This window comes from Poecilia mexicana, unplaced genomic scaffold, assembly GCF_051168715.1.
Source record: "Poecilia mexicana isolate PSO_F unplaced genomic scaffold, ASM5116871v1 scaffold_18, whole genome shotgun sequence".
NCBI lineage: Eukaryota > Metazoa > Chordata > Actinopteri > Cyprinodontiformes > Poeciliidae > Poecilia > Poecilia mexicana.
In genome coordinates this window covers 18,252,618-18,277,284 of record NW_028263387.1, presented here as the reverse complement: position 1 = coordinate 18,277,284, position 24,667 = coordinate 18,252,618, and the positions used below count along the sequence as shown (strand labels likewise).

General features: G+C 39.1%; 1 protein-coding gene and 1 non-coding gene across 2 annotated transcripts; both read right to left on the bottom strand.

Moving 5' to 3' along the window:
- Positions 1–12,510: 12,510 nt before the first annotated feature.
- On the bottom strand, positions 12,511–18,704 carry snx15 (sorting nexin 15). Its single transcript, XM_015011778.2, has 7 exons — positions 18,291–18,704; positions 17,436–17,592; positions 16,514–16,629; positions 15,596–15,875; positions 15,346–15,519; positions 14,382–14,579; positions 12,511–12,988 (listed from the first exon to the last, which is right to left on the bottom strand). Exons 1-7 carry the CDS (start codon positions 18,387–18,389, stop codon positions 12,855–12,857), a joined length of 1,158 nt encoding a protein of 385 aa, XP_014867264.1. The 5' UTR covers positions 18,390–18,704; the 3' UTR covers positions 12,511–12,854.
- trnal-aag (transfer RNA leucine (anticodon AAG)) lies at positions 13,109–13,190 on the bottom strand. The gene has a single exon. It is a non-coding gene; the product is annotated as a tRNA-Leu (tRNA).
- Positions 18,705–24,667: the final 5,963 nt, after the last annotated feature.

The window sequence follows — 24,667 nt, the reverse complement described above, 5'->3', positions numbered from 1 at the left end:
TGAAAATTTCTGAACTTCCACAATTTTCTTGTGAATTTCTGAGATCAATTACATTTTTTTTTCTTCCAAATTTTCAACTTTTCAAGCTCAGAAATTTTTATCTCAGAAATTTTTGAGGAAAAAACCAAAAAGTTTATTCCTGAGTTCAAAAAGTCAAACATTTTTAGATCCAAAAGTTCCGTTTTGAGCTCAGAAATGTTCTTGCTTTTCCTAGAAAATTTCTGAAATCAATCTCAAAATATGTATTTTTTCTCACTAATATTCAACTTTTGGGGCTCACAAATGTTCCTGTTTTCATTAAAAAAAATCTGAGGCTAATCTCAAAATTTCTGAGTTTTTCAGTCAAAATATTAAACTTTTGAAGCTCAAAAACTTCTCTGTTTTTTCTAGAAAATTTCGGAGATTAATCTCAAAATTTGAGGGTTTTTTGCCAAAATATACTCATTTTTTCCTATCTACACTGCCCCTAAACCAGATAGATACTAACCTCAAAAAGTGACCAAGTCATACATTAACAGCTTTATCTCACCGCAGGAATCTCTTCCGGAGCTCCAGCCCCGAAACTGGACACAAAGATCCACTGTCCCGCTTCGCAGCTTGTTGCTGCATGAAGTTAACCTTTGAAAAGTAGAGCTGTCATCACCGCCATTTACAGTTTGAGCAGATTTAAAAACAAAACACAGGCGAGTTAAGCGGCTACTTAAGCTAGCATCTAGCTAGCATGATAAAAATGTATGCATATATTTAAAAAGCCATGTTGAAAAATACAAACTAAATTCCTTCACACATGGAAAATTATTTCTATATTATTTTTATTGCTGGTACGTTAGTTAATGTGTTTGGGTGTCTAGGAAAATGAGCCGTTTCAAAAATCTCCGGAATGTAGCATTAGCATGCCCAGCCCGTTACCTAGCAACCCCAGTTAAGGCCAAATGTGCCGGAAGTCAACTTGGGTTGCTAGGTAACCCTGGCTGAGTTTGGCCAACTTGTTTTGGTGCTGGAAAAGACAAGTGTTTTGTTATGGAGGGTTGACTTGCCATTCAGAAACCACTTCCTACTTTACGAAGATTTACAGTTGTATTTTCAGCCGTTTTCACGTGCTGATGTAAACGTTGAGTTAGGGGCGTGGCCAGCAGCAGCTTATTTGGATTTAAAGTGACAGAGGCGCTAAAATAACTGATAGAAACTCAAGTGAATGGTTTTTGAGCAAAAAATGCAATAAATATGTTTTTATAGCCTATATTGCTACTCTAACCCATTCAAGAAAACATAATAGGTCAAATTTAAGTATTAACTTGTTATTAATGTGAAAGATTAAAACCTGTTACAGCTTTGGGGAAAAAAAACTAAGAAAACTTTTGGTGCTTTCATAGGATTCACAGAGGAAAACAGGACCCAGGTGCAAGTCCAGGTGTGAACTCCTCTATAAAAGCAGGAGTTGTTTCAGTTTGCTGGTCGGCAGCCAACAGGTGTATGTGAACACCTTGCCAAGGCTGAAGGACATCAGCCATGACCTCAGTGAAACAATTGTGGCCACTCATCAATCTGAGAAGAGTTACAAAGGCCAAACAATCCAAACTAAAATCCATCATTCTGCAGAGGGAATCACAGACTTCAGTTCAAGAAGGTGCAAGTAGAAAAAGACTGGATTACAAGGTTATTTCTAAAACAAGTAAAATGCATCATTACAATGAGAAATAGATTACATATAAGAAGAAAACACTCACTTTACAATTTTTCTAAAAACCTGCAGTCAGAGGTGGGAAAAGCATCCAAAAACTGTACTCAAACTAAGAGTAGCAACATATTTTACTCAAGTAAAAGTAAAAAGTATTTGGTAAAAGTCTACTCAAATATCGAGTTAATTATTTAATTTAAAATTTAAAAAGTACATAATCAGATGGACAAACATTTTTGTATTTTAAGAACGGAAATTATAATAATTCATATAAGTAACAAAAAATCAGGGAAATGTTTCCAAATCATTTTCTTTTCATTAAAAAAATTCATGAAACTTTAACAAAAACTGCAGATGTGTGTCTGTGTCTGGTGAATTTTGGTTAAAACATGTTTTTCATTCAGGGAAAATGAAAAACAAACATTTTTCATTTTACTCAAGTAAGACTAAAGAGTATTTGGTAAAAAGTACACAAAAGTTTTATCAAAAATGGCAAGATGTTTTCTTTGCTATTTTTCAAACTTGGAAGTTTTGCCCAACTGAAGATGGGCAAAAAATGTCAGTGACACTGTCACTGACATTTTATTATATCATTTATTATACATTTTATATATCTAATTAATTATATATATATATATTTTGTTTTTCTTTTCCACCGAGTTGATTTTGACCTGAGATGGGAAGAGGGGGTATTTATTTTTTTAGTTATTTATTTTAGTTTTATTGTTTAATTTTTCTTTCCTTTCTGTTAGAAAAAAAGGGCTGAAACTGCTGGATTGTAATTTTGTCATTTTTCTTTGTGCGCAACATTTTGTCAGTATTGTATTGAGTGTACCGATTAGTATGTGTGCATAGTGAGATGTGTACTGTGTGAGTGTGTGTGTGTGTGTGTGTGTGTCAGTGTTGTGTTCAAGACCACCTAACCCGAGACCAAGACAAGACCAAGACCAGAGTGTATCGAGACCGAGACAAGACCAAGACTTTTGGGGTCCAAGACCAAGTTAAGACCAAGACCGAGGGAAGTCGAGACCGAGTCAAGACCAAGACCAGCGGCCCGCGCTACATGACACAATAAAATGTAAAATATGATCGAAATTGCTTCTCAAAATAATCTGAAAGATCCATATTACCATAAAACACCTAGATATTAAATACTTAATACATTTTACCAATATTAAATATTCAATTTATGTGCTAAAAAGTGTGATGGTCTCGTGCCATCCCAAAAAACATAACGCCCTGGGCATTTGCCCATATTGCTCATATAAGAAACCACCACTGTTGCACCATTAAACATAGCAATTGAGGCAATGCCCTGATGGTAAATAACGCTCAACCATGAACACTGACCAAGGAGCAACAAGCAAGAAGTAACCAAACAGAAGGCGCTCATCGTGACTGTTTTCACTCTCTATCCCAGTACATGAAGCCAGGTAGTCTGACACCATGGCAGACATTACAGCTGCCACTTTGAACAAAAACAATCAAAGAGCAATGTGCATGCTCTGCGTGCTCTTTCGTTCTTGTGTTTTAGTTATTTGTTAATTTAAATATCAACGTACATAATTAAATAATGATGCAGTGTACACAGAGCATTACAAGAACAAAGAACGGGTGTTCTGTCAGGTCAGATCGTCATACGCTTAACATGAACTCACGGTGTTCTGTCAGATCAGCATACGTTGTCAGATAGTCATACCTTAGCTCAGACATGCATACGCTGTCATTACCATATGATTTTATTTAATCAGCAACATAGAATCATGACGTAGATCATCATACACTTGGTTATTAACAGTTGTATGGCATCCAGCTGCAGCCAGACCTGCTTTAAATACACTTTGAAACCATGACAGCGCATGTATATCTATCTAGTTATCATATTATGACATATTATAAACAATTTAATTACTTATTTTCATCATAACTTGTTGTGTATACTGACAACTACACTGACGGTCGGACTTAATGCGCATGCGTTGGCATGGTACTCACTGCATGTATGCTATTTTGACAGCGTATGGCTATGTGATAGAACAACGGCTATATCTGTCAGACACGTCATTACCATAAGATTTCATTTAATCAACAACATAGAATCATGACGTAGATCGTCATACACTTTGTTATTAACAGTTGTATGGCATCCTGACTTAGCGGTTAAGTGAGTTTTACACGGGTGTGTGTTGTAGCTGACTCCAGCAGCAGCCAGACCCTGCTTTAAATACACTTTGAAACCATGACAACACATGTATATCTATATAGTTATCATTGAAAACAATTTAATGACTTATGTTCATGATAACTTGCTGCGTATGGTGAACTGACAACTCCTCTGACGGTCGGATTTCTTAATGCTTAATGCATGTATGCTATCCTGACAGCGTATGGCTATCTGATAGAACAACGGCTCTCAGTGAGCGACACTCCAGTCCTATCTAATAAGTAAAGAGCCGTGGAGAAGAATCAACTGTTTCTGAATGTCACTTCACTATATTGCAGACTTTTGGACATAGCGTTGTCCCATATATGCAACAAGTCAGTCAACATCTCCGCACAATAATTCAGCACAGTGAGTGATAACATTTTTCATCACAATGCTTATGTGTCTCTGTACAGCTAGCTTTGATAACATCACGTTAACGGATCTTACCTTCTTTGAGCTACTTTTCTAAGTGACGAAAAAAGTTAGACGTTGTCCCCACCGTCTGTGAAAGCGAAGCGCTGCTGAGTTAGCTGTGGCCATCGGATTTCTTATGATTTATGCAGCGCTATTATATTACTGACGATTAGACAAACATTTTCTGCCGCTGAGAGGAAACCACTGCGCATGTCCTGGAGCGCCGCGCGCGAGTGAAAGGTGGGGAGGGGGGAGTAACAGAAACATGTAGTTGCTTGGATTTTAATCGGTGCGTTTTGCATCCACTGAAAACAAAGATGTTAACAAATAAACTGGACAGTATGCTCATGCTGTACATTTAGTGATATTTTCACAGTTGCGGTCTTGACTGGTCTTGAAATAAAATGCCGAGTCACCAGTGCCCGAGACCGAGACAAGACCGAGACCAAATGCAGTCGAGTCCGAGACAAGACCGAGACCATCAAAAAATGGTCTTAAGACCGGTCTTAAGACCAAGACCAACTTCGAGTACCACAACACTGGTGTGTGTATATATATATATATATATATATATATATATATATATATATATATATATATATATATATATATATATATATATATATATATATTTTTTTTTTTTTTTTTATTATTCAGTGGGTAGAAAATCCACTGAATGAAATTTTACTCAAGAGTAGAACTACTTCATAATTAAATTATTCAAGTAAACATAAAAATAAGTAGAGCATAGTAAAAATACTCCTAAAAGTACATTCTTTCAACAAAGTAAATGTAACTAGTTGCAAAGCAGTAAACTCAAAACCAAACTCTTCTGGTTTCAGACTGAGCCAAGGCCACTTTTCGTTCCTCGTTTCAGTCGCTCTCTTCCGTTTGTTTTTCTCACCAGTTTCAGCGCATCACCTGAGTAATGTTACCCTTTCAAATCCACCCCCTCTCTCTCTCTCTACTTCTGATTAAAAATGGTTATGCACCGAGTGAAAGGTCGCAAGTTGTTATGGAAACAAGGCAGCCAACAAAAGCTGGACACATGGGTACAGAAAGTGGGGAGAGGGGAAAAAAACAGAGAGGGAGATGTGCCTGAATAAATATGCAAAGAGGAGGAGACGGGCATGGAAACAAAAGAGAGAGAGTAAGAGGTTTGAATAAATAAAAACATATGCAGAGGGAGGAGGACGGATGCGAAATGATGGCTCCATCTGCGATAATGAATAACAAAAGATAATGCTGGGTTTTATCATTCTGGGAAGCAGGTCGGGGAACAAAGGTGCATGTCCGTGTGGACAGTGGGAGAATGCGACAGATAATAACTGCGGCGCAGCTTGGAGGATGCAAAAAAAAAGCTCAAATTGTTCACAGAAAGGCTGACCAAAAAAGGCCTAAAATTATGTATCTGTGTGTGTTTGAGTGCCTGAGCATCATCATCATCATCTCTCTGAGGACTTGTATTATGTTAACCACTCAGACTAACATCAAACACTCACACACACACACACACACACACACACACACACACACACACACACACACACACACACACACACACACACTTCAGTGGAGGCATGGAGGTGCCAGCCATATAAATAGGATATCCCACAGCGAGAGATATAAAGAGAAAGGGGCTGACAGGCAGAGGGAGTGAAAGAGACAGGCGGAGAAACGAGATTTTATATTCATGGAGTGAGAAAATAGAGAGTAAAGTGGACACAAAGGGAGGGGGTGAACGGATCAATAAATGGCATAAAGTGTATGTTTATTGATTTACTAATATGTGAGGGGAGGAGGGAGCGAGACAAACAGCAGGAAGAGATGACAGTTATGATGATTACTGTTAGAGGAACCAACAAGCTTCTGCCTGAATATATGTCCAATCTTACCGGTATTGTCGGAGTTTTTTAAATCGATTGGGTTCCTGGTATGGAAAGCAGTTTTTAACAAATATTCAATGTAACTTTGTGTGTTGTTGTCCAGTTAAAACACCCAATTTTGTTCAAAGTTGATCATTTCACCCAAATCTGTGTAGTTGGGTTGTAACTGTCACCATGCCTGACAGTTACATTTTCTAATGTTTGAAAGATTCACCTTAAAGCTGCAGTATGTAATTTTTTTTAATTCTTTTTTAAATGTCTGTGGAAACTGTCACTATGTTGTAAGAACTGAGCTCCTTTGCCGTCTCCCAGTCCTAACCAATCAGAGCCAGGAGGCGGGTCTTAGCGCTGTCAATCACCCTCTGTGTGCCCGTCTAATTATTCACTTACAAAACCAGTGTTGATGGGAGTTCAGGAGAGAGATCTGCAACCAGTGGCTTCGGAGAAAAATGTTGCTCTTAATCCCTCCATGTTGGTTCTATGTGCAAAAATTATACTTTAATGAACATGTTACATATGTAGAGAAAATTTTAAATAATTGTTTTTAGAGTTTAGACTGGGCCTAAAAATCCAAGTAAGTCAATCCTTTATATTCTGTCCTTTATTTGTGGGCTATCTTCTTTAAAGAACCCAACTAGCCTCAGTGAGCTCAACATATTTCTTTTCCCTAGGAAAACAGCCACAAGATATGACACTCCCACCACTTTATTTCACAGTTCTGATCTTCCCCCTTTTCTTCCTAATGTAACAACTGCCGTTATGGCCAAACAAATTAGTTTTAGTTTTATGGTATTTTCACACCTGACAGTCGAGAAGACTCGGTTTGATTGGGGACCAATGTTGCAACATTTGTAAAATTTTCAGCTGATGTTGGTCCACTTTCACTCTGCACTGTGTCAAACTAACCAAACCCTTTGAGGAACCTGTTCCCCTCCTCGCCTGTGGTGGCGCTGCACCAAGAACCACTGAAGGAAACGACATGAAAACGCCTGAAGAAGACAGGCGTTCAACTTCCTTCTTTGCGAAATGTCAACAAAAATGGATTAGCATCGGATTTTATTTTGGTAAAAGAACATGAGCCATGTTCCCCACTAGCGATATTCTAGTGCGTTTGTTTAGGTCAGGGGTCACCAACTCCAGTCCTCGAGGGCTACCATCCTGTAACTTTTAGATGTGTCTCTGCTCAAACACACCTGGATCAAATGAACTGCTCGTTTCCAGCCTATTGCAGAGAGGAATGAATGCTGGTGAGGGAATTCAGACATTTTGGAGCAGAGGTGGTAGCCCTAAAAATTGCAGGATGGTAGCCCTGAAGGACTGGAGTTGGTGACCCCTGGTTTAGGTTGTATTTACCCAGAATGCCCTGCGCTGTAGTCCACTTCCTGGTTCTGGCGCGGTCTCCGGTCCGCTTGGCGTTTGGACCGACTTTGGATACCAGGGGTGTCCAAAGTCGGTCCTCGAGGGCCGGCATCCTGCATGTTTTAGTTCTCTCCCTAGTGCTAGTAACAACCTCCTCAGCAAGTCAATGTTCTGCTTAGGCCTTCTGATGAGCCATCATTTGATGCAGGTGTGTAAAGTCAGGGAGAGAACTAAAACATGCAGGATGCCGGCCTAGAGGACCGACTTTGGACACCCCTGATCTAGACGAACAAACTACAGTTTGCTTAAATGGGGTTGGTGTGAATGAACCCGTAGTTTAATCAGATTTACATTTGCAAAGTGTAGTCTGGAGTTTCCACGCTACTTCGGGAGAAATCTCGTTTCACTGTTCTTTACACCTCCAGCCAGCATCTTGTTTATTAGTATTTTCAGTCTATTTTTTATATTAATGAAACACTTCAGATAGTAATAGTCTTAAATCAACATCAAGCCCCACAGCAACAACCAAACAGACCCCGGGAGGCGGAAAACAAATGTCAAGCCTGTCTGTAGGAGAGAGTCAGGCCGCCACAGAGCCCTGGGCTGACAGAAAATAGACAGTGAGTGTGTTTTATGTGAGTGTGTGAGAGCGAGAGATGAGGCGGGGGGAGACAAAAGTGTGCTGGAATAGCTGGGGGCAAGGTGACAGAGAGAGAAACGACTGGACGGGGAGGGATAACAAGCTCACAGAGGAGGGGTGTGTGTGTGTGTGTGTGCATGTGTGTGTGTGTGTGTGTGTGTGGTGGAATAAAAACAAGGAGGATGGGTTGAGAGGGGAGAAGAAGAAGTTGATGGAACGAAAACAAAAACAGAGCGAAAGCAGGTGTGCTGTTTGCCTCAACCCAGTGGCCATTTAGGTCATAACGGTCCAAGCGAGTGTGTGTGTGTGTGTGTGTGTGTGTGTGTGTGTGTGTGTGTGTGTGTGTGTGTGTGTGTGTGTGTGTGTGTGTGTGTGAAGCGGGTTCGCCGGAGCCCGTTGGAGAGCGGGCTCGGTTCAGAGGTTGGAGAAGCAGTTTTTGTAGCCGTGAGGACTCACACACCCTCATCCGCACCCACATATGCTCGTTTTTCTCCTGCACACCCACAGCCGCCCCTTCTGTGTCACACTTAATGTGTCACGTGTGGCTCTAAATTATGCACTGATACACACATCTGTGTCTTTTGATCTGACACACACAAACACACACACACGTGGAGGAAAGCCATTATGCTCTCAGGCTGGAGTGTTTGGATGGTATAATTGCAGTGACCAGTGAGGAGAAAGAGACAGAGGGAGGAGGGATGGAAAGAGGGATGATAGAAAAGAGAGGAGAGTGCTGACACTCTCAGCATGCTAATGTTGCGCGGCTGTTAGCCCCCCTCCCTCCTCACCTCCGTCTCTTTGTTTCTGTCTCTTTCTACATTTCACAGGTGGAGCACCAGAATGAGGGAAGGGGAGATGGATTGAAAGGTAGAGAGAAAGAGGGATGTATAACAGGATGTAGCAGCGTTATCACTCTTTCGCTGCCATCCCTCCATCCTCTTCAAGCACCCCACAGTGGTCAAAACAAAGCCAAAGAGAGAGACGGAGGGAGGAAGAGGGATGGTCTGCTTTTTTCCACCCCGTTAACAATAGAAGGATCATCTCTGCTTATCCTCTAATCTCATCCCTTCGATTTTTCCTCTCCTCCAGCGTTTGTTGTCTCTCTTTCTCCATGACCCCTCGTTTTCTCATCTGGTTGGGGAAATGGTCACCCCTCCATCTGTTTCCAGCCCTCCTTTCATCCCCCGTCTCTCCAGAGAAGGGATTCTGCCGTTTGCTTTCTCTTTTCTGCATCCCATCCTCTCTCTCTCCTCTCTTTGATGCCAAACCAATAACTTTCCATCCATGCTGAAACTACTGAAAAAACTACTTACTTTTATCCAAAAAAAATGCGTTTGATTATCTCTCTTAGGTGTTTGCTGTGCATTAGTGTTCCCTAATGAGTTGAAGTTACAGCTACAGGTCGTTAGCAGGGTTTCTAAAGGTTTCAGCAACAAAAAATTAAGACTTTTTAAGACCATTATGAAAGAAATTTAAGACCTTTATCTCCAAAGAAATGTATGAACTGTGTCTAACTGGTGATAAATTTGCACTTACCCTTGATATTTTCTATGAAGTAACAGCTAAAGGTCTTTAGAATAGCTTCTGAAGGTTTCAGCAAATCATATTTAAGACTTTTTAAGACTATTGTGAATTAAATTTAAGACTTTTATCTTCACAGAAATGTACAAACTTCTTCCATCAAACTCATTTTTGTTTTGGTGCCAAATCAAGATCATTCTGGCCGGTTGTGCCAGAATGTATTAATAAAACCTATTCACAAACTGTTAAAATAAAATTATTAAATTATTATAAAATCAATTTACAATTGATTTGTGATTTTTTTTTTTGCAATAAAAATCAAAATGTTTATGGTACTAATTTGGAAATATTTGCACTTATTTATGACAGTAAATCTGACTTTTCATTACTCGCTGTGGAGATCATGGACTATAATCTGACATCAGTTAAAGCTGAGGCAGCTGTTTAGTACAAGAAAGAAAGTTTTTTTAAATTTTTTGACTGCAATAAAATCCCAATTGTTAGCACAAAAAAGTGCAAAAATTTGTTGATTTTGCATGAATTTCCACGATAATTCTCAAGAAACTGGAGGGACTGATTGATATAATTTAGCAGTAAACAGATAAAAGCTGCACTGATTTGATTAATAACATAATTAAGCACATTTAGTGTTTTGTCTAGAAGAGGGCCACATAAAAACCTATGTTGGGCCGGATTTGGCAGCCAAAAGAAATCCAATGTCCAAAACTTGATTGTTGCTCTTTATGGTTTAAAGTTGGTAACCAAATAACAAAATCAAACTGCTGCCTCTCCAAACCCAGTGCATGCTGGTCTATACCAGTCCCTTCACTTATAGAAAATGGACCCACAGTTTTTTCTGTGAAAGAAAAACAAAAAATTAATAAAATCACCAATTATTAACCTACAAATAAACTCTAAGTAATACAAAAAATATAAAGTAAACTAAGAATAAACTGTCAACAAAATTCAAATTGATAAAAATAAAGAATAAATAGCTCCAGCACATCTTTTAGCAAAAAATTACTTAGCTCACTATTCAAGTAAGGTGACAATATTAAGGCTGACTATCTTTTAAAATCAAATTTAAGACATTTTAAATTCTTTAACCAAACGTAGAAAGTTCAAACAATCATGATTATGTGAAGTAGATTAACTACAGCAAGCCGCATGTTTATTATTAAAAACCAGCAGCTGTTTTCTTCTTTCATCTGTTTCTCCAGTCCAGGGCGCGTTTTAACCTTAAAATGAGCAACAGCGACTCTCACAGGAATTTAATAGGTACTACAACAAATCTACGTGACGTCTCACGTAGATTTAAAAGCTTTAGATGTAAAAATGTAATCCGATGATCAAAACCAAAATGCTCCAGGTCTACAAAGTAAAAGATGAAATGAGCATATTTGTAAAAATAAAAAGAAAAGAAAAAAACCAGACTTTATCAGTGGGATTCCCTTTTCAAATCAGCTTCTGTTTAATGTATTAAACTTGACTAAATATTGAAAACTTTTTGACTCAAATCCTGTTATTATAGCAGAAAATGAATTTGTTTAGTCGAGCCCAAAATAATTTAAAAACTAGGTGTTTTTCTTAAATAATTTAACAAACGTACAAAATTATTTTTAAGTTTTGCATCAACTAAGAAAAAAAAACAATCAAACCAACTATTTTATTTGCTTGATTTCAGTTTCTTTTAATTTTCTTTACTGTTGACTCAATGATTTTGGCCCAAAAAAGTTTGGACACTTCTAGCTTAAATCATCAAAAGCACAAAATTGTATGTTTTATATTTAAAATTCACAAAATCGTGCTGTTTTTGTATTTTTGTTGTGGAGCTACACCGAACATTTGCTTAGCAACAATAAAACCTGATGTTTTTCATAAGCGTCAGGTTTAAACTGCAGCGTTTTAGCAAATCGTTGAGAGTTTTTAGCAAAACCTGTGTTCAGGAAACTTGATTTTCCAGAACACAAAACGGAAACGAAAGGATTTTTGATCACATTTCTTCAGACAGTTGTGATACGTAACTTTGACAACGGTATCGTTTTTACAGCTTGCAGCAGCAGATTAGCATCTCACAGCTCAGATAACACCTGAGCGACGACTGGTTGTTGTAGTTTTGTTGCCTTCATTCTGATTTTAGTTTTTTGAGTCACTGAATGTTTGGCTAAATATTCCCTCATGTTTTGTTTTTTTTGGATGCTGTGAAGCTGGAATGACTTTTACTCTTTGTTTTTTACTTTCTTCTGTCACAACACAACTGACATTATGGTGCGTAACCATGACAAACGGGTATTGTTTGTTTGTAATACTTGGAGCAGCTGATTAGCATCTCAAAAAGCTCAATTAATACCTGAACTTTGACCTCAAAATCCCAGAGGAGTTCAAGAGGAGGCTTCATGGATGCAGAGGAGAAAACCAAACCATCTTCTCACATCCCCTACTCCAACATCCTTCTGCCCGGCTTTCTAACCATACGACAAGCAGCAAAAGCAAATGAGGTGGATCAGTACCATGTCCTGGATGACGTCATCCAGGACAAATACATAATTTGCTGACATAATCTGAGCATGTTAGCAGCTCAAATTCAGCCTCTGCAGACCGGCTGTCATCCCAGCAACTCTCTTCAGTCAGAGGCTTTTTCAGATTTGTTGCAAGACTGACTGCTACTGGAGATCCTTCCTTCCCACATCATCACCACCCACAACAACTCTTTGAAGATTCTTGGTTAAAATTAGTTACGACAACATTTATTTTTCCTTGTGGGATAAATAGAGTAAAATAATTTTTGAATCAAATTGAAACGTTTTTCTGAATTAAATTAAAATCAGATTTATTAACAAAACATTGTGCAAAATGCAAAGCCACAGAGATGTTAACATTACAAACATCAACAATATAAAAAGAACAGAGGAAATTTCCATCCATAAACTTAAAGACTTTGTCTGTGTTTTGTAGTTTAGATGTCTGTGAGGTCCCAGTGCGCAGAGCGTCATTACTGGAGCATTAGGTACCAGAAACGGTTTGTTACTGGGAATGGAAACTGGTTTGGGATTCTTATTTTAGCTGTCAAACCTGTAGTCACTTCATGAGCCTTGAACCTGAGCTTACGTTGCCTTTCAGTCGTCTTTGTGTGTGTCAAGCGTGTGTCTACGGGTCCTGTGTGTGTGTGTGAGCAGCCGTGTGACCCGGCGAAGCGTGCTGATCCACCAGCATCTCGGCATGCTTCAGGTACTGGGCCGTCCTCCTCATCACAGACTCCCTGCGAACCGGATCTGGGTCTCCTGCAGAACATGAACACATAAAAAATCTCGTCAAGTTTCACTTCCTGTGCTCTGATTGTAGCTTTTCACATTTATTTTCAAGTCACATTTCAGCTGAAAAAGGAAAAACAAAATGATTGCTGGCAGCGGTGGGATTCGAACCCACGCCCCCGAAGAGACTGGAGCCTTAATCCAGCGCCTTAGACCGCTCGGCCACGCTACCGTGTTAGCTGCTGGATCAGTGTCAGAAACTACACTGAAGTGGGGAGGGGCAGATGACTCAATGTTGAGTTGTGGCATGTTGTAATGTTGCAGACAACGCCTTTGTTTAGTTCGATTTGTATCTTACTATAAGCCAAAAAGAGACAGCGTACTCATTTATATAAGCAAGAGGAGCAACAAAACATATTTTATTTTAAGTAAGAAGCATTTTTACCTCCAGCTTGATGTAAACCAACACCTGCAGAGAAGCTGTTATAAATTTAGCACCACAGACAACTCAGTGACGCTTTAAGGGAAAGGACAAGGTCCAGCAGCCCAGTCATGGATCAATACAATAGTCACTAAAAAGGCTGATTAAGCACTAACTGTACACATACAAGGTAAGCATTTCACTTAATATATTCTCTCATAGGCTACATGGTCCTGTGCAGCAAGGAAATCCTGAGTTGGAGCCTCAGTCTTGAATGGAGTTTGCATGTTCTCCCCATGCAACATGTGGTTTGCATGTTCTCCCCATGCAACATGCGGTTTATTGTGAAGAACTGGCCGTGTCCGTCAGCTGTGCACAAGAGTTGAAACCAAAAATACACATTTGTCTCAATAAACTGGAATACCATCAACAAGGTAATTTATTTCACTAAATAACAAGGTCAGCTCTGCCTGAAGGCATTTTGTCACTTTAAATTCAAATAAGCTACTGCTGGCCAACTCACCGTTTACACTAAAATGAGAAAATGGCTTCAAACAGATGCACAATTATACACTTTGAGAAGCAGAAGTGGAGCTTCCTGCTCAACCAACAAGAAGGCAGCACGTGGTTTCTGGATGGTAAGTCAACAACAAAGCATTTATCTTTTCCAGCAGCCATTGTACAGCGAATACGGCGGTAAAACCTGCTGACCAAAAGTGCTGGAGCTCTGCTAGGGTTGCTAGGTAACGGAGCAGTGCTTGATGATTTGTAACGTTAGATTCCAGAAAAATGGCGGAGTGTTTTTTTTAGGCAGTTGGGCTGTTTTTAGAAACAGTAGAAACTCAAACGTAAGAACAAAAAAGTGTAAAAAGCTTTAAAAAGCTCAGAACTGTGTTTCTTTTGCACAGTTTGGTGCAGTTGGTGTAAAATTTGCATGTTTTACAGCTTTGATGAAACTAATCATGATGGAAATGAACTGGTTTGACTGGTCTCTCATGTTACCCTGCACTCCAGTGATGAGTATGTCCACCGCTGTCCGGTAGCCACGGATGGCAGAACCGAACTCTCCCTCCTTCTCCCGCTCCATGGCCGCCGTCAGCTCATTGGCCGCCTGGTTCAAGTAACTGGCGTCTCCTCCAATCAGACTGGCCGGCGGCAGCGAGAACAGTTCAGAGTGATCGCTCGAGGAATCTGATCTTTCTGAAACAGAACGAGAAAAACAACGGATTTTTAATTTAAGGTTTAAAAGAAAGCAGTTTCATAAACAGTCCTGTCAAAGTTTTGAATTATCTCTAATTTATTTTTAGTTTGTGTTCAAGAAGGTAGATTTCTTGTAATATTCTAAAGGGCTTTTATCAAAGTTTCCACATGTTTTCTTAGAAACAATATCTGCATCTCCATTACAAAGGTGAGCAAAACTTTGTCAATATTCTGCTAATGCCAACAAAACAAACACAATTTTGCATTTGCTGTGTTTCCACTAAATTAGAAACACAAATAAAGTCACACATGAATAAGTTTGTTCACACAATAAGTATTTAAAAAACAGGATGCGCCATCATCTTCCAACTACTTCCTGTCGTCTTCTACTTTGTGGTTTGCACCAGTTGTTGATCATGTGAAAAAAGTATTTCCAATGCAGTTTTGCTAAATAAACCAATTTCAGCCTAAAACCACTTTATCCTTAAACTTTTTGTTGAGAAATTATTTTTTTCGAAATTTGCATGTTTCCATTAAGATAATTTATATTTAAAATCTCACATTGTGCAATTTATGGTCAGTGGAAACACAGATAGTGTTTTTCTCAGTCTTTGTTACTCTACCGGAGAAATCCAGGTTAATGAGAGAAATCTCAGGCAGAGCAGTGAAGGGCGATGAGAATCAAGCAGAACTGCGTGGGAAGGCAATGTCCAGGATAAGTAAAGGCTGGAGGGAGTAACAGTTTATATTCTGTGGTTGAACCCACCTTGTTTATAGCAGGGATCGAAGACAGCCAGGTCATTTTCAGACAGAGGAGGAGGAACTTCCTCCTTGGGAGACGGGATTTGCTCTTCGACCACCGAGTCAAACAATGAGTCGAATTCCTCCTGCGTCTCCTCCGACTGCTGGAGTCTCGCTAGAGACAGCTCAGGAGACGACACTGCAGATGCAAACATGAACCGAAATGATGACGAAGACACAAACCAGAAACAGCTTGCAGATTGTTAGATTTAAACCTCGGTCATCCAGTTCTGCGTTGTCAAGATCCTCCTGTTCTTCCTCTGTCGGAGTTCCTCCGATCTCGTTGTAGGCCTCAGCCGCCACCTCCGGCTCCCCGACCTCCAAGCTGATGTTCGTGCCCAGGTCTTGAGGTAAGGTGGGCGCCTCCCTGCCCTCCTCCTCTTCGGCGGGTTCACAGTCTGATGCCCTCCTCTTCGGCAGGGGGATGAGAGGAGGAGGCAGCGGCCCGGCCGAGGACGCCGGGGACGGATCCAGAGGTCTGCTGACTTCACCACCCTAACATTCATTCATTTATTTTTTATTTTATTCTTCTGCAGTTTAAACTAACATGTCACATATTGACATGAACGTTTTGAATTGAAAATGTCTTATATAGATTACCCTTTCTCTTAAAAGTGAATTTGTTTTACCATAAGTAACTAAACATCAATCAACCATCCATATATGTAGAGCTAATAAAGACAGAACAAAACATATAGTATCCTTGTAATGACACAGCACTTTACCAAATACTTCATTACACCTTGATAGGATATTTTACCATTTTCTTAAAAGTGAAAATTGATCTACTCTCTTTGTTTCCTTTAGACAGAAATAATGTTTAGTTCAGACTTTGTTTCTAAATATCTCTAATCCTCTCAAACTATACATGCTTTCTCTTTTCATAAATCTTATTTGAAAACATGCTGGAAATATACCGTTATGTATATTATTTGCAGAATATAATAGTCCACCACGGTATGAAATGTCATTAATTTTAACTTGAAGAACAATGGACTTGTTACGTTTTAAGATTGTAATTCTAACAGCTCTAATTTGTAAAATAAACAGAACAACGTATATAAATCAAAAAGAAACAAGAGGACAGAGATGAAACAGAGAGCAGTTAACATTTGCTTGTTCTGTGTCCTCACCCTGAAGAAGTCCTTTAGTTGTGGGCTGTTGTATAGTGCAGGTATACTGGTAGTGAACAGAAGCATGCTCTCTGCTGCCTTCCTCCTCTCCTCAATCACAGCTTCATCAAACCTTCCTAGGATGAACACAACAAGATGATTAAGCTGATTATGACGCTGGAAGTTTTAAAAAGTGCTCCGTTTGTCACTGGTTTTACTGGTGCTCTGGACAAACTGGAACAATAAACTAAAAAAAGACTGCTGGTAAATTCCTCAGTTTCACTTCAGATAAATAAGTTGGACACAAATTGGTCTTCTAACAGAACAATAATCTTAAACACACTTAAAAAATCATGGTGGATTAGATAAAGCCGTCTTACATTTCGTTTCTGGAAGAACTCCAACCTCAACCTCTGATGAAAATTTCTGCACTATGATTAAAAGTCATGTCTGTACCAGAAACCACCAGGTAACTGACTCCAAAAACCCAGCCAGAATTACACCTTCGAAACGTGTGTGGATAAGGTACAAGGATCATTGCAGCAAACATGACTGAGGGAAGTATTTATATAACTGAACTTTTAAGGAGAAATGAGAACCTGTGTAGCAGGAAAAAAAAATCTTGTGCAGCTAATTCTTGTGTCAAAACATTGTTTTCGTTGTCTGTTGTAAGAGCATCCAACCCTGGAAAAAGAGCTATTAAATTAAAAATTATAAACCCAGAAATAAGAGAGAGGTGCATGTGATGAAGTACACAAGTATTTACTAAAGAAACACTCTAACGTTCTAGCATGTGAAGCAGCAGCTCCTACAGGAACTCTATTGGAACTCCATGTTTGCATATCTGATGCTACACCTCAGATATGCAAACCTGTCTGAGGTGCAGCATCATTCAGACCCAGATGAGTAATCTAGGTCTGAAGGGAACTTTTACACATCATACCAAAAACCTGTGCACGTGGAAACACTGGAAACTCCTCCTGCCTCCTGAACAGGTTCCTGTGAGTGTAGGACAGCTCTCCGTGGAGCTTCTTCAGCTCGGAGAACCTCTTCCACACCACCACCTCCTTCACATCGTCCGGGTGACGCTTGGACACAAACTGCAAGGGTGAGAAGTTAAAACAGATTGGTTCCAGCTAATCTGAGTTTTGAGCATGTTGTTGTGTCTGCAGAGATCATCTGAGCTTCATAAATCCTTTTTGAACGGGCATTAAAGTGGTCATAAGGCTGCTGGAGCACATGAACAGAATCACATGTCCCGTTTCACTCCAGCACCCGCAGAGCATCTCAACCGCAAATAAAGTCCCCACAGGGTGTATTTGTGTTTATATCTAGACATGCTCTCTGGCTTTACATTTGCATGCTTGTTTTTGTTTTGTGTAGGAAAAGCGACAATATTTTATCTGTACACAGAAGTACAGGTTCAGCTCGCTGAATTTGAATATTTGCTAGTAAAATAACCGTTTGAAAATAACCTTTAGGTGAAAATTGAACATACTTTTCATTTGGCTGACATTCCAGTATTAATTTTTTTTTATTATTGGTCTGATTTACAATACTAATCATAAATGTAATTGTAAGTGGAAAATCATCATAATAAGCAAAACTAGAGGCGTATTTAATCTATTTAGTGTGTTTCTCTTAGTGAATGGAGTGAAAGGAATTCATAAACTTTTCAATAATATTCTAATTTATTGAAATGCACCTGAAATATTTTCGGAACATGAACATCTCCTCAGTAACACAAGTGATTTTTTTTGTATAAATGAAACACTACGGTTATAGAGTTGTAACTTACCCGGGCTGTCACTTTGTACTCCGTGTACCCCTTCTCGTGGTTCCGTGGGTCGGTAACAGAGAAGAACCGGTAGTATTCGTCTTTGGGTTTCCGTGACATTTCCAGAGATAAATTAAAACCAGAAACACGAAATAGAACCGTCGGGAAACAGCCGCGGTGAGTTGCTCTGTTGTGATTCTTCAGTCACTTATCTCTGTGGACATTTCCTGGTTTGTGACGTACTTCAGTGCGTGCTTGCGTATAGAACAGTGGACGCCGCTTCGCTTTTGTTGCCGTAGCAACGATTTGTCTGCGAGTCGGCCATATTGTGACTGGCAAGTTTACCGACGGGTGCGTATGAAAGCAAATCGTTAAATTTTAAGTAGAGCTTTTTTTTTGTTTGTTTTTACTTAAGTGCTTTATATTTTTGCATTAAGTGCTTTATATAGAGCACTTAAGATTGTGTTACAAATTATGGTGACCTTTTAGTTTGGCTAGCTTTAAAACACGATGTGCTCGAAATGGACCTAACGTACATTCGCCCTAATTTATAGAGAATATACAAACCCACTGTGTTTAATTCAACTAGTAAAATGTGTTTAGTTTGGCTGTTTGGTTTTGTCTAAAAATAAAAAGAGGACGTGGACGAAAGCATAGTCGTCCTTTTTCGATATTAGCTGCTTTATTGGTATGACGTAGCTAAATTAAACCTTCTTTTTCAGATATAACTTTTTATTTATACACTCTCCCATGACAAATGAGCTTCGTTTTGACTTAATTTATTGTTTGCCTTAGAAAATTAGCGTGATTATGCTCATGTCTTAGTCAGGCCTTCTACAAAAAATAAATATTGAAACTTTATGAGGTTATTTGTGGTAAAAATCAAGTTTTAGAAAAGGGTTTTGAGGCCTTCCGATTGGTTGTGTTGTTCCAGACAGGCGTACAACACAGATAAATTGCCAAAAGCTGTGATAAAGGAGGCAAAATATCTACAAATGAGAGGCACTTAGAAAGCAGATGTGAGTTAAGAGGTATTTATTTATTGCAGAGTTAACTAGAAGCAGCTTTCTTAAAAAATAAAAAAAAATAAGATCAACTTTGTGACTATACATAGAAACTATGATTAAACAAGTCCAAATTAAAATTCAATAAACTATATGAGTATATGTAGTTATAGATATTTAAAACTAACAAAACTAATCCTTCATATGGCTCCACCTCAAACCTCTTCAGATATAGTAATGAGAGCTAAGATCCTCTAGGGGGTGCTATACAAAAAGCTATTGTGAAAGCAGAAAGAAAATAGGGGTTGGAAATAAACCTTTCTTTTGTTTTTACATTTTCCTCAGTTGACTTCAATAAGTCTTGTTTATATATAAGATCAAGCATATATAAAGATGCTATAGGAGGAACCTGAAGCAAGAAAACAAGACAGACATGTTGAGGATACGTCACAATACAAACAGATCAACAACAGATGACTTCAATGCAGTCGTGTAACACCTATTACCATCTTTTCCCTAAAAATAGGAGGCTTATATTTTACAGAATTTAACCCTGTAAAAAATTTAAAATATCCTCATTATTAGTGTTTTTATGACCGTTTGTTTGCAGCAGACTGCAAGTCAAAGGTCAGTGTTCATCACTGCTGCTGCTGCTCTCATTGCCTGTTAAATTGAAGGGAAAATGTGTAACAGACGCAAATGAGGTAAATATTTAATCTAAAGTTGTCCAGCCATCTGCCTGGTTTAGCATCACTGAATCTCCAGGGAGAGAAGTGAAAAGCGACGAAGCCGATTCTTCCGTATGCAGATCCAACGTCACAAGCTTTGAGAAAATAGCAGAGGATGGTTTCGATCCATTGACCTCTGGGTTATGGGCCCAGCACGCTTCCGCTGCGCCACTCTGCTGCATGTTGGGTTGATGGGGGAGGGAAAAGTGCTTCATCACCGTAGTGTGCTGCTTCACATTCACAGTGAGGGGCTTCTTACGTAACATGGAGCCATTGTTTGCAGGGCAGTTTCACAAAGAGGAGCTCAAAGGAGTTAGGAGGATTTAAGGAGGCTCAACACATGAATACTGAGTAAACCATTTACAGTTAGCAGTCTTACACTGTGTCTTACAAAAGGATTCATGCCCCTTGAACTTTTTTTTAACCTTTGTGACATTACAACAACAAACTTCAAGGTAGTTTAGTGGGATTTTAGCAACAAAACATAGTGCATCCTTTTAACCTGATCTGCATTTATGTAGAATCAAAACCTAAATTAGGTTTTGATTCTACATTGACTTTTGCTCTGGACTTTGACCAAGTTTTAAAGGTTTAAAGACAACTACATAACACTCTTTTCAGGACACATATTCTCGTCCTCGCACTTCACAGTTATTATCTACTTTGAGTTGGCCAACAAGATAAAATCCCAATAAAATACATTAATGTTTGTGGTTGTAGTGGGATAAAATGTGAAAAGGTTTAAGAGGTATGAATACCTACCTCTTAAATATTCATATTTTTAAAGGGAATCTACAGATGTGGTGACCTAATGTTTTATTTTGAAAACAAATGCATACAAGATTGCTGGAAAAAAAACAAACAGATGTATCAGCTGTGATGTACCGCTATAACCAATGAGAAAATTCAGCTGCAGTAGCCACTGTTCAACCCAAAGAGGGCAGCCCTGAGTCAGCTTTAGGCTAAATGTTGTACAAATAAACACATTTACATGAAAATGTCTTAATTTGCACAGAAACATTAAGAACCAATTTAGGAAGTTTATCTGAAAAAAAAAATCCCCTGTGTATTTGCAGTTTAGTTGCTCTTTAAACAGTTTTGTTATTTGGGTTCTTATTACAGCTCAACCACAAACAAACAGTGGCAATAAAATGCTTCAACCTCCGATTATTGGTGTATTTAATTCAAACAAACCAACATGTATCTCTCAAGTAATGAAGACCTTGATTACACAACTCTATGGGTTAATAAACACCTACAAGATGGAGATCATATCAGTGATACATCAAGAATTGCACAATACAAGTCAAAGTTCAGGACTAAATTATTGAGCACTTCACACCCTGATCTTATTTTAAATCAGAGATAGACAGTAATATGGATTGATTAGATGTTAAATGGGTCAAAACTCCTAGGAAAGCGAAGCAAGTTTAGAAAATAAACAGCTGAGCCTCTGTTCTGTGCTGAGACTGAAGTCGTTCATTGTTTCAGAGCCTGAAATCTGCATGTTGGGTGTCTGAGGGAACATGTTGGGATCCTGAAACAATGAGATGAAAAACACGCATCCTCAGACAGACTGGTCTGAACTGGTCTGGGTTTGTTTTGCTGCTCTCTGCCTTTTCTTTTTTTTTTTCCATCGAGCTCACGCCATCTCGCAAAATAAACTCTCCCACAGGGGATCAGACCTGGATTTATTGTGAGGCTGGATCTCTGCCTGTTTGTGCTTTTTAACCATCTTAAACACTTTCATTGAAAGCTGGAATGAAGCACTGCTTACTCTCTCATGTTTATTTTTTATCTTTTGTTTACTTTGACATTCAGATTGCACATTTTCATTTCTTTTAGCAGTGGGATATTTTGTCTTTGTTGAAGCTCCGACCCTGAACCAGATGTGTTGTTTATCGTACAAAGACAGCTGAACTGGAGAGAACAGGAATTACTAGCCTGGATGCATTTTTGAGCTCAAAGCTAATAACCTTTAACTCCTTTCTAGCCACAAACAGAAAGAACTGCATCATCTAACAGAGAAAAACTCTGACTGCATAAACTTTGCTCCTTTTCTTGGGTCCAGGGCTCAGACAACATTAGTGGAAACACACGCACATATATATATATATAGAGAGATCAGTATTATGTTAACATCACTAATATTTGCTTCCTCCACAGCTCATAAACATGTTTACATCTCCTTCCTTCAGCTCTCACTGTACGCCCTTTACCCTTATTTCTCTGACTCCTCCTCTCCGTCATACTTCCCCTGACACGGCAAAATTTCTCTTCCCCTCGTTTTTTCTACCATATTTCCTGCTGCTCACTATACTCCTGCCTGGAAAGACGACTAAAGTGAGCGAAAACGTTAGAATATCCGGTTAGGTACTTTATCTGTCGTCCCATGTGCTGCAGATCAACAGCACACTGTGTTCACATCAGGCAGCTCTGTTACAACCTGACTCTGCAAACACGTGAGCGTCACACAGAGATAAAAAGAGAACCAGATGGAGCGGCAAGTGAACACAGAGATGTTGACGACAAGTATCTGACTGTCTGGAGAACCCAGTGCGATGATACTGCTAGGATCTGGGGTTTAGGGTTTTGTCTTTTTTATTTAGTTTTGTCTTTCAGCTCTGCCTTGTTCCCACTTCAGTTCTTCCTTAGTGATTCTAGTTCATTATGTTTGTTTCTTGTTTCTAGTAATTCTTTGTCACTCTAGTTTTACTGTGCTTCTTTAGTTCAGTTGTTCTTTAGTGTTAGATTTATTTCCTGTTCCCCTTGGTACTTTCTCTCGCCCCTTGTGCCACTTTTTCTCTCTCCCTGTCCTCAGTCGGCCTCCTTCTGCCTCCACGCCCACCTACAGCCCGTCAGCCCATCAGCCCAGGTCTTTAGTTCTGCATTCAACCTCCCCGTATTGAAGCACTTCATTCTCAGTCACTCCTCACCAGATTCTCTCATCTGTTCCCTGCCATCCTTCCCTTGGATTTATGGGTTTTGTTCTTTGGATTCAGTGGTTCATTATTAGTTTTTAGCCCTTTTTATACTTTTTTTTTGTCATTAAATCTTTTACTCAACTCAATGTTTTCTTGCCTTCTCCATTTGGGTCCATTCCATCTTCTAACACGTCAAGATAAATACCCCTTGCACTTTTACAAATTTGGTCAGACAATTTTATTGGCATAATAATAAAGAGAAAGAGAAAAAAACAACATGTTTTTTGTCTATACTTTTAAATCTGAAAAGTGTGGCTTGTACCTTTGTACTATAATCTTTGACTGATTTATTCTAACTCATGATATGCTTTGATTTTAGCTTCCCCATTGCAGTTCTGGTTGTGGGAGTGCATCTATTAGTGAGTTAGTATTATACTTACAATTTTTAGTATATTAGCTGAAAGTGTGAAGATGTGCCAGGACATGTATATAAATTAGAAGGTTGCACGGTTGTTTATAAATGTATTTTTATTGTATCTTGATTTATTAACTTGTTCATACTTTAACATATAGGTGTTTTTTTACATGGATTTGGAGGTTGCAAGGTTGAACACACAAATATATAGGCAGAAATACTCTTCTGTATTCTTATCATATTTTGATTTATAAATTGTATGTACTTTAATGCATAGAAATGCCCAACCAGGGGGGGGGGGGGGTTGTGCTCTTTATGCAACCCATAAGTTACAAACTTGTTCTGCTCTATGTTTCTGTGCATTGTCCCTGTCAAATAAACTAACAAGAATAATCAGGGTCATTGTCCTGCTGGAAGGTGAACCTCCACCTCAGTCTCAAATCTTCTGCAGACTCCAACACGTTTTCTTTCAGGAATTTCCTATATTTAGCTCAGGCACTCTTCCCACTAAGTCCCACCAGCTTCCCTGTCCCTGCCAAAGAAAGGCATGCCCTAAGCGTTATGCTTTCGTTGTGTCTCTCTGTCGGGATGAATGGTCTGGTTACTCAATATAAATTGGACTTCTTCCAGCGTTTTTTTAAACAGCGGCTTTTTTCTTCTCTTGTTTGCATAAAGGTCAGATTTGTAGAGCACACAACTAATGTTTGTCCTGTCAACAGACTCTCACCTGAGCTGGTGATCTCTGCATCTCCTCCAGAGTTACTATTGGTCTGCTGCTGATTAGGTGATTGGTTTGTAGGTGGTTTTTTGGCCTTCATGATGCTTTATGTTAATTTATTTTCCCTCTGAACTTCTGAAGCTTTTACAGATGAGTGAGGTTTTTACCATTATGCTGATGTCTGAAGGCAGATCTTCCTCATTTCCACTGAGCGGTTCGCCACTAGTGACACTATATCCCTTTCTCGAGTGTCAAGTCTCACTCCAGCCAGATAATGTCTGGTTTGGTTCTAGCCATTGGCTGTGTGTTCTTCACCACTTGGACGTGAACGGGTTAGTTTCTCTGAAATCTCTTGGTATGAGTTGCCCAGTCTGACTGATGCTGAACAGCCAACGAATGAGGGTTCTGCCAATCAAATCATTTATATGCAACACCCGGCTTGTACCATCTCTGAGGAGGTTCCAAAACAATGGGGAGGAACTATAGAATCTGCAGACAAATCTGGGGAAGAACCAAACAAAAACAACGCCTCAGAGGGGTTTATTTTATCAAATTCAGGACATTTCCCCTGCCAATTGGACTCACTGGGCAGATGATGTGGCTTCATGC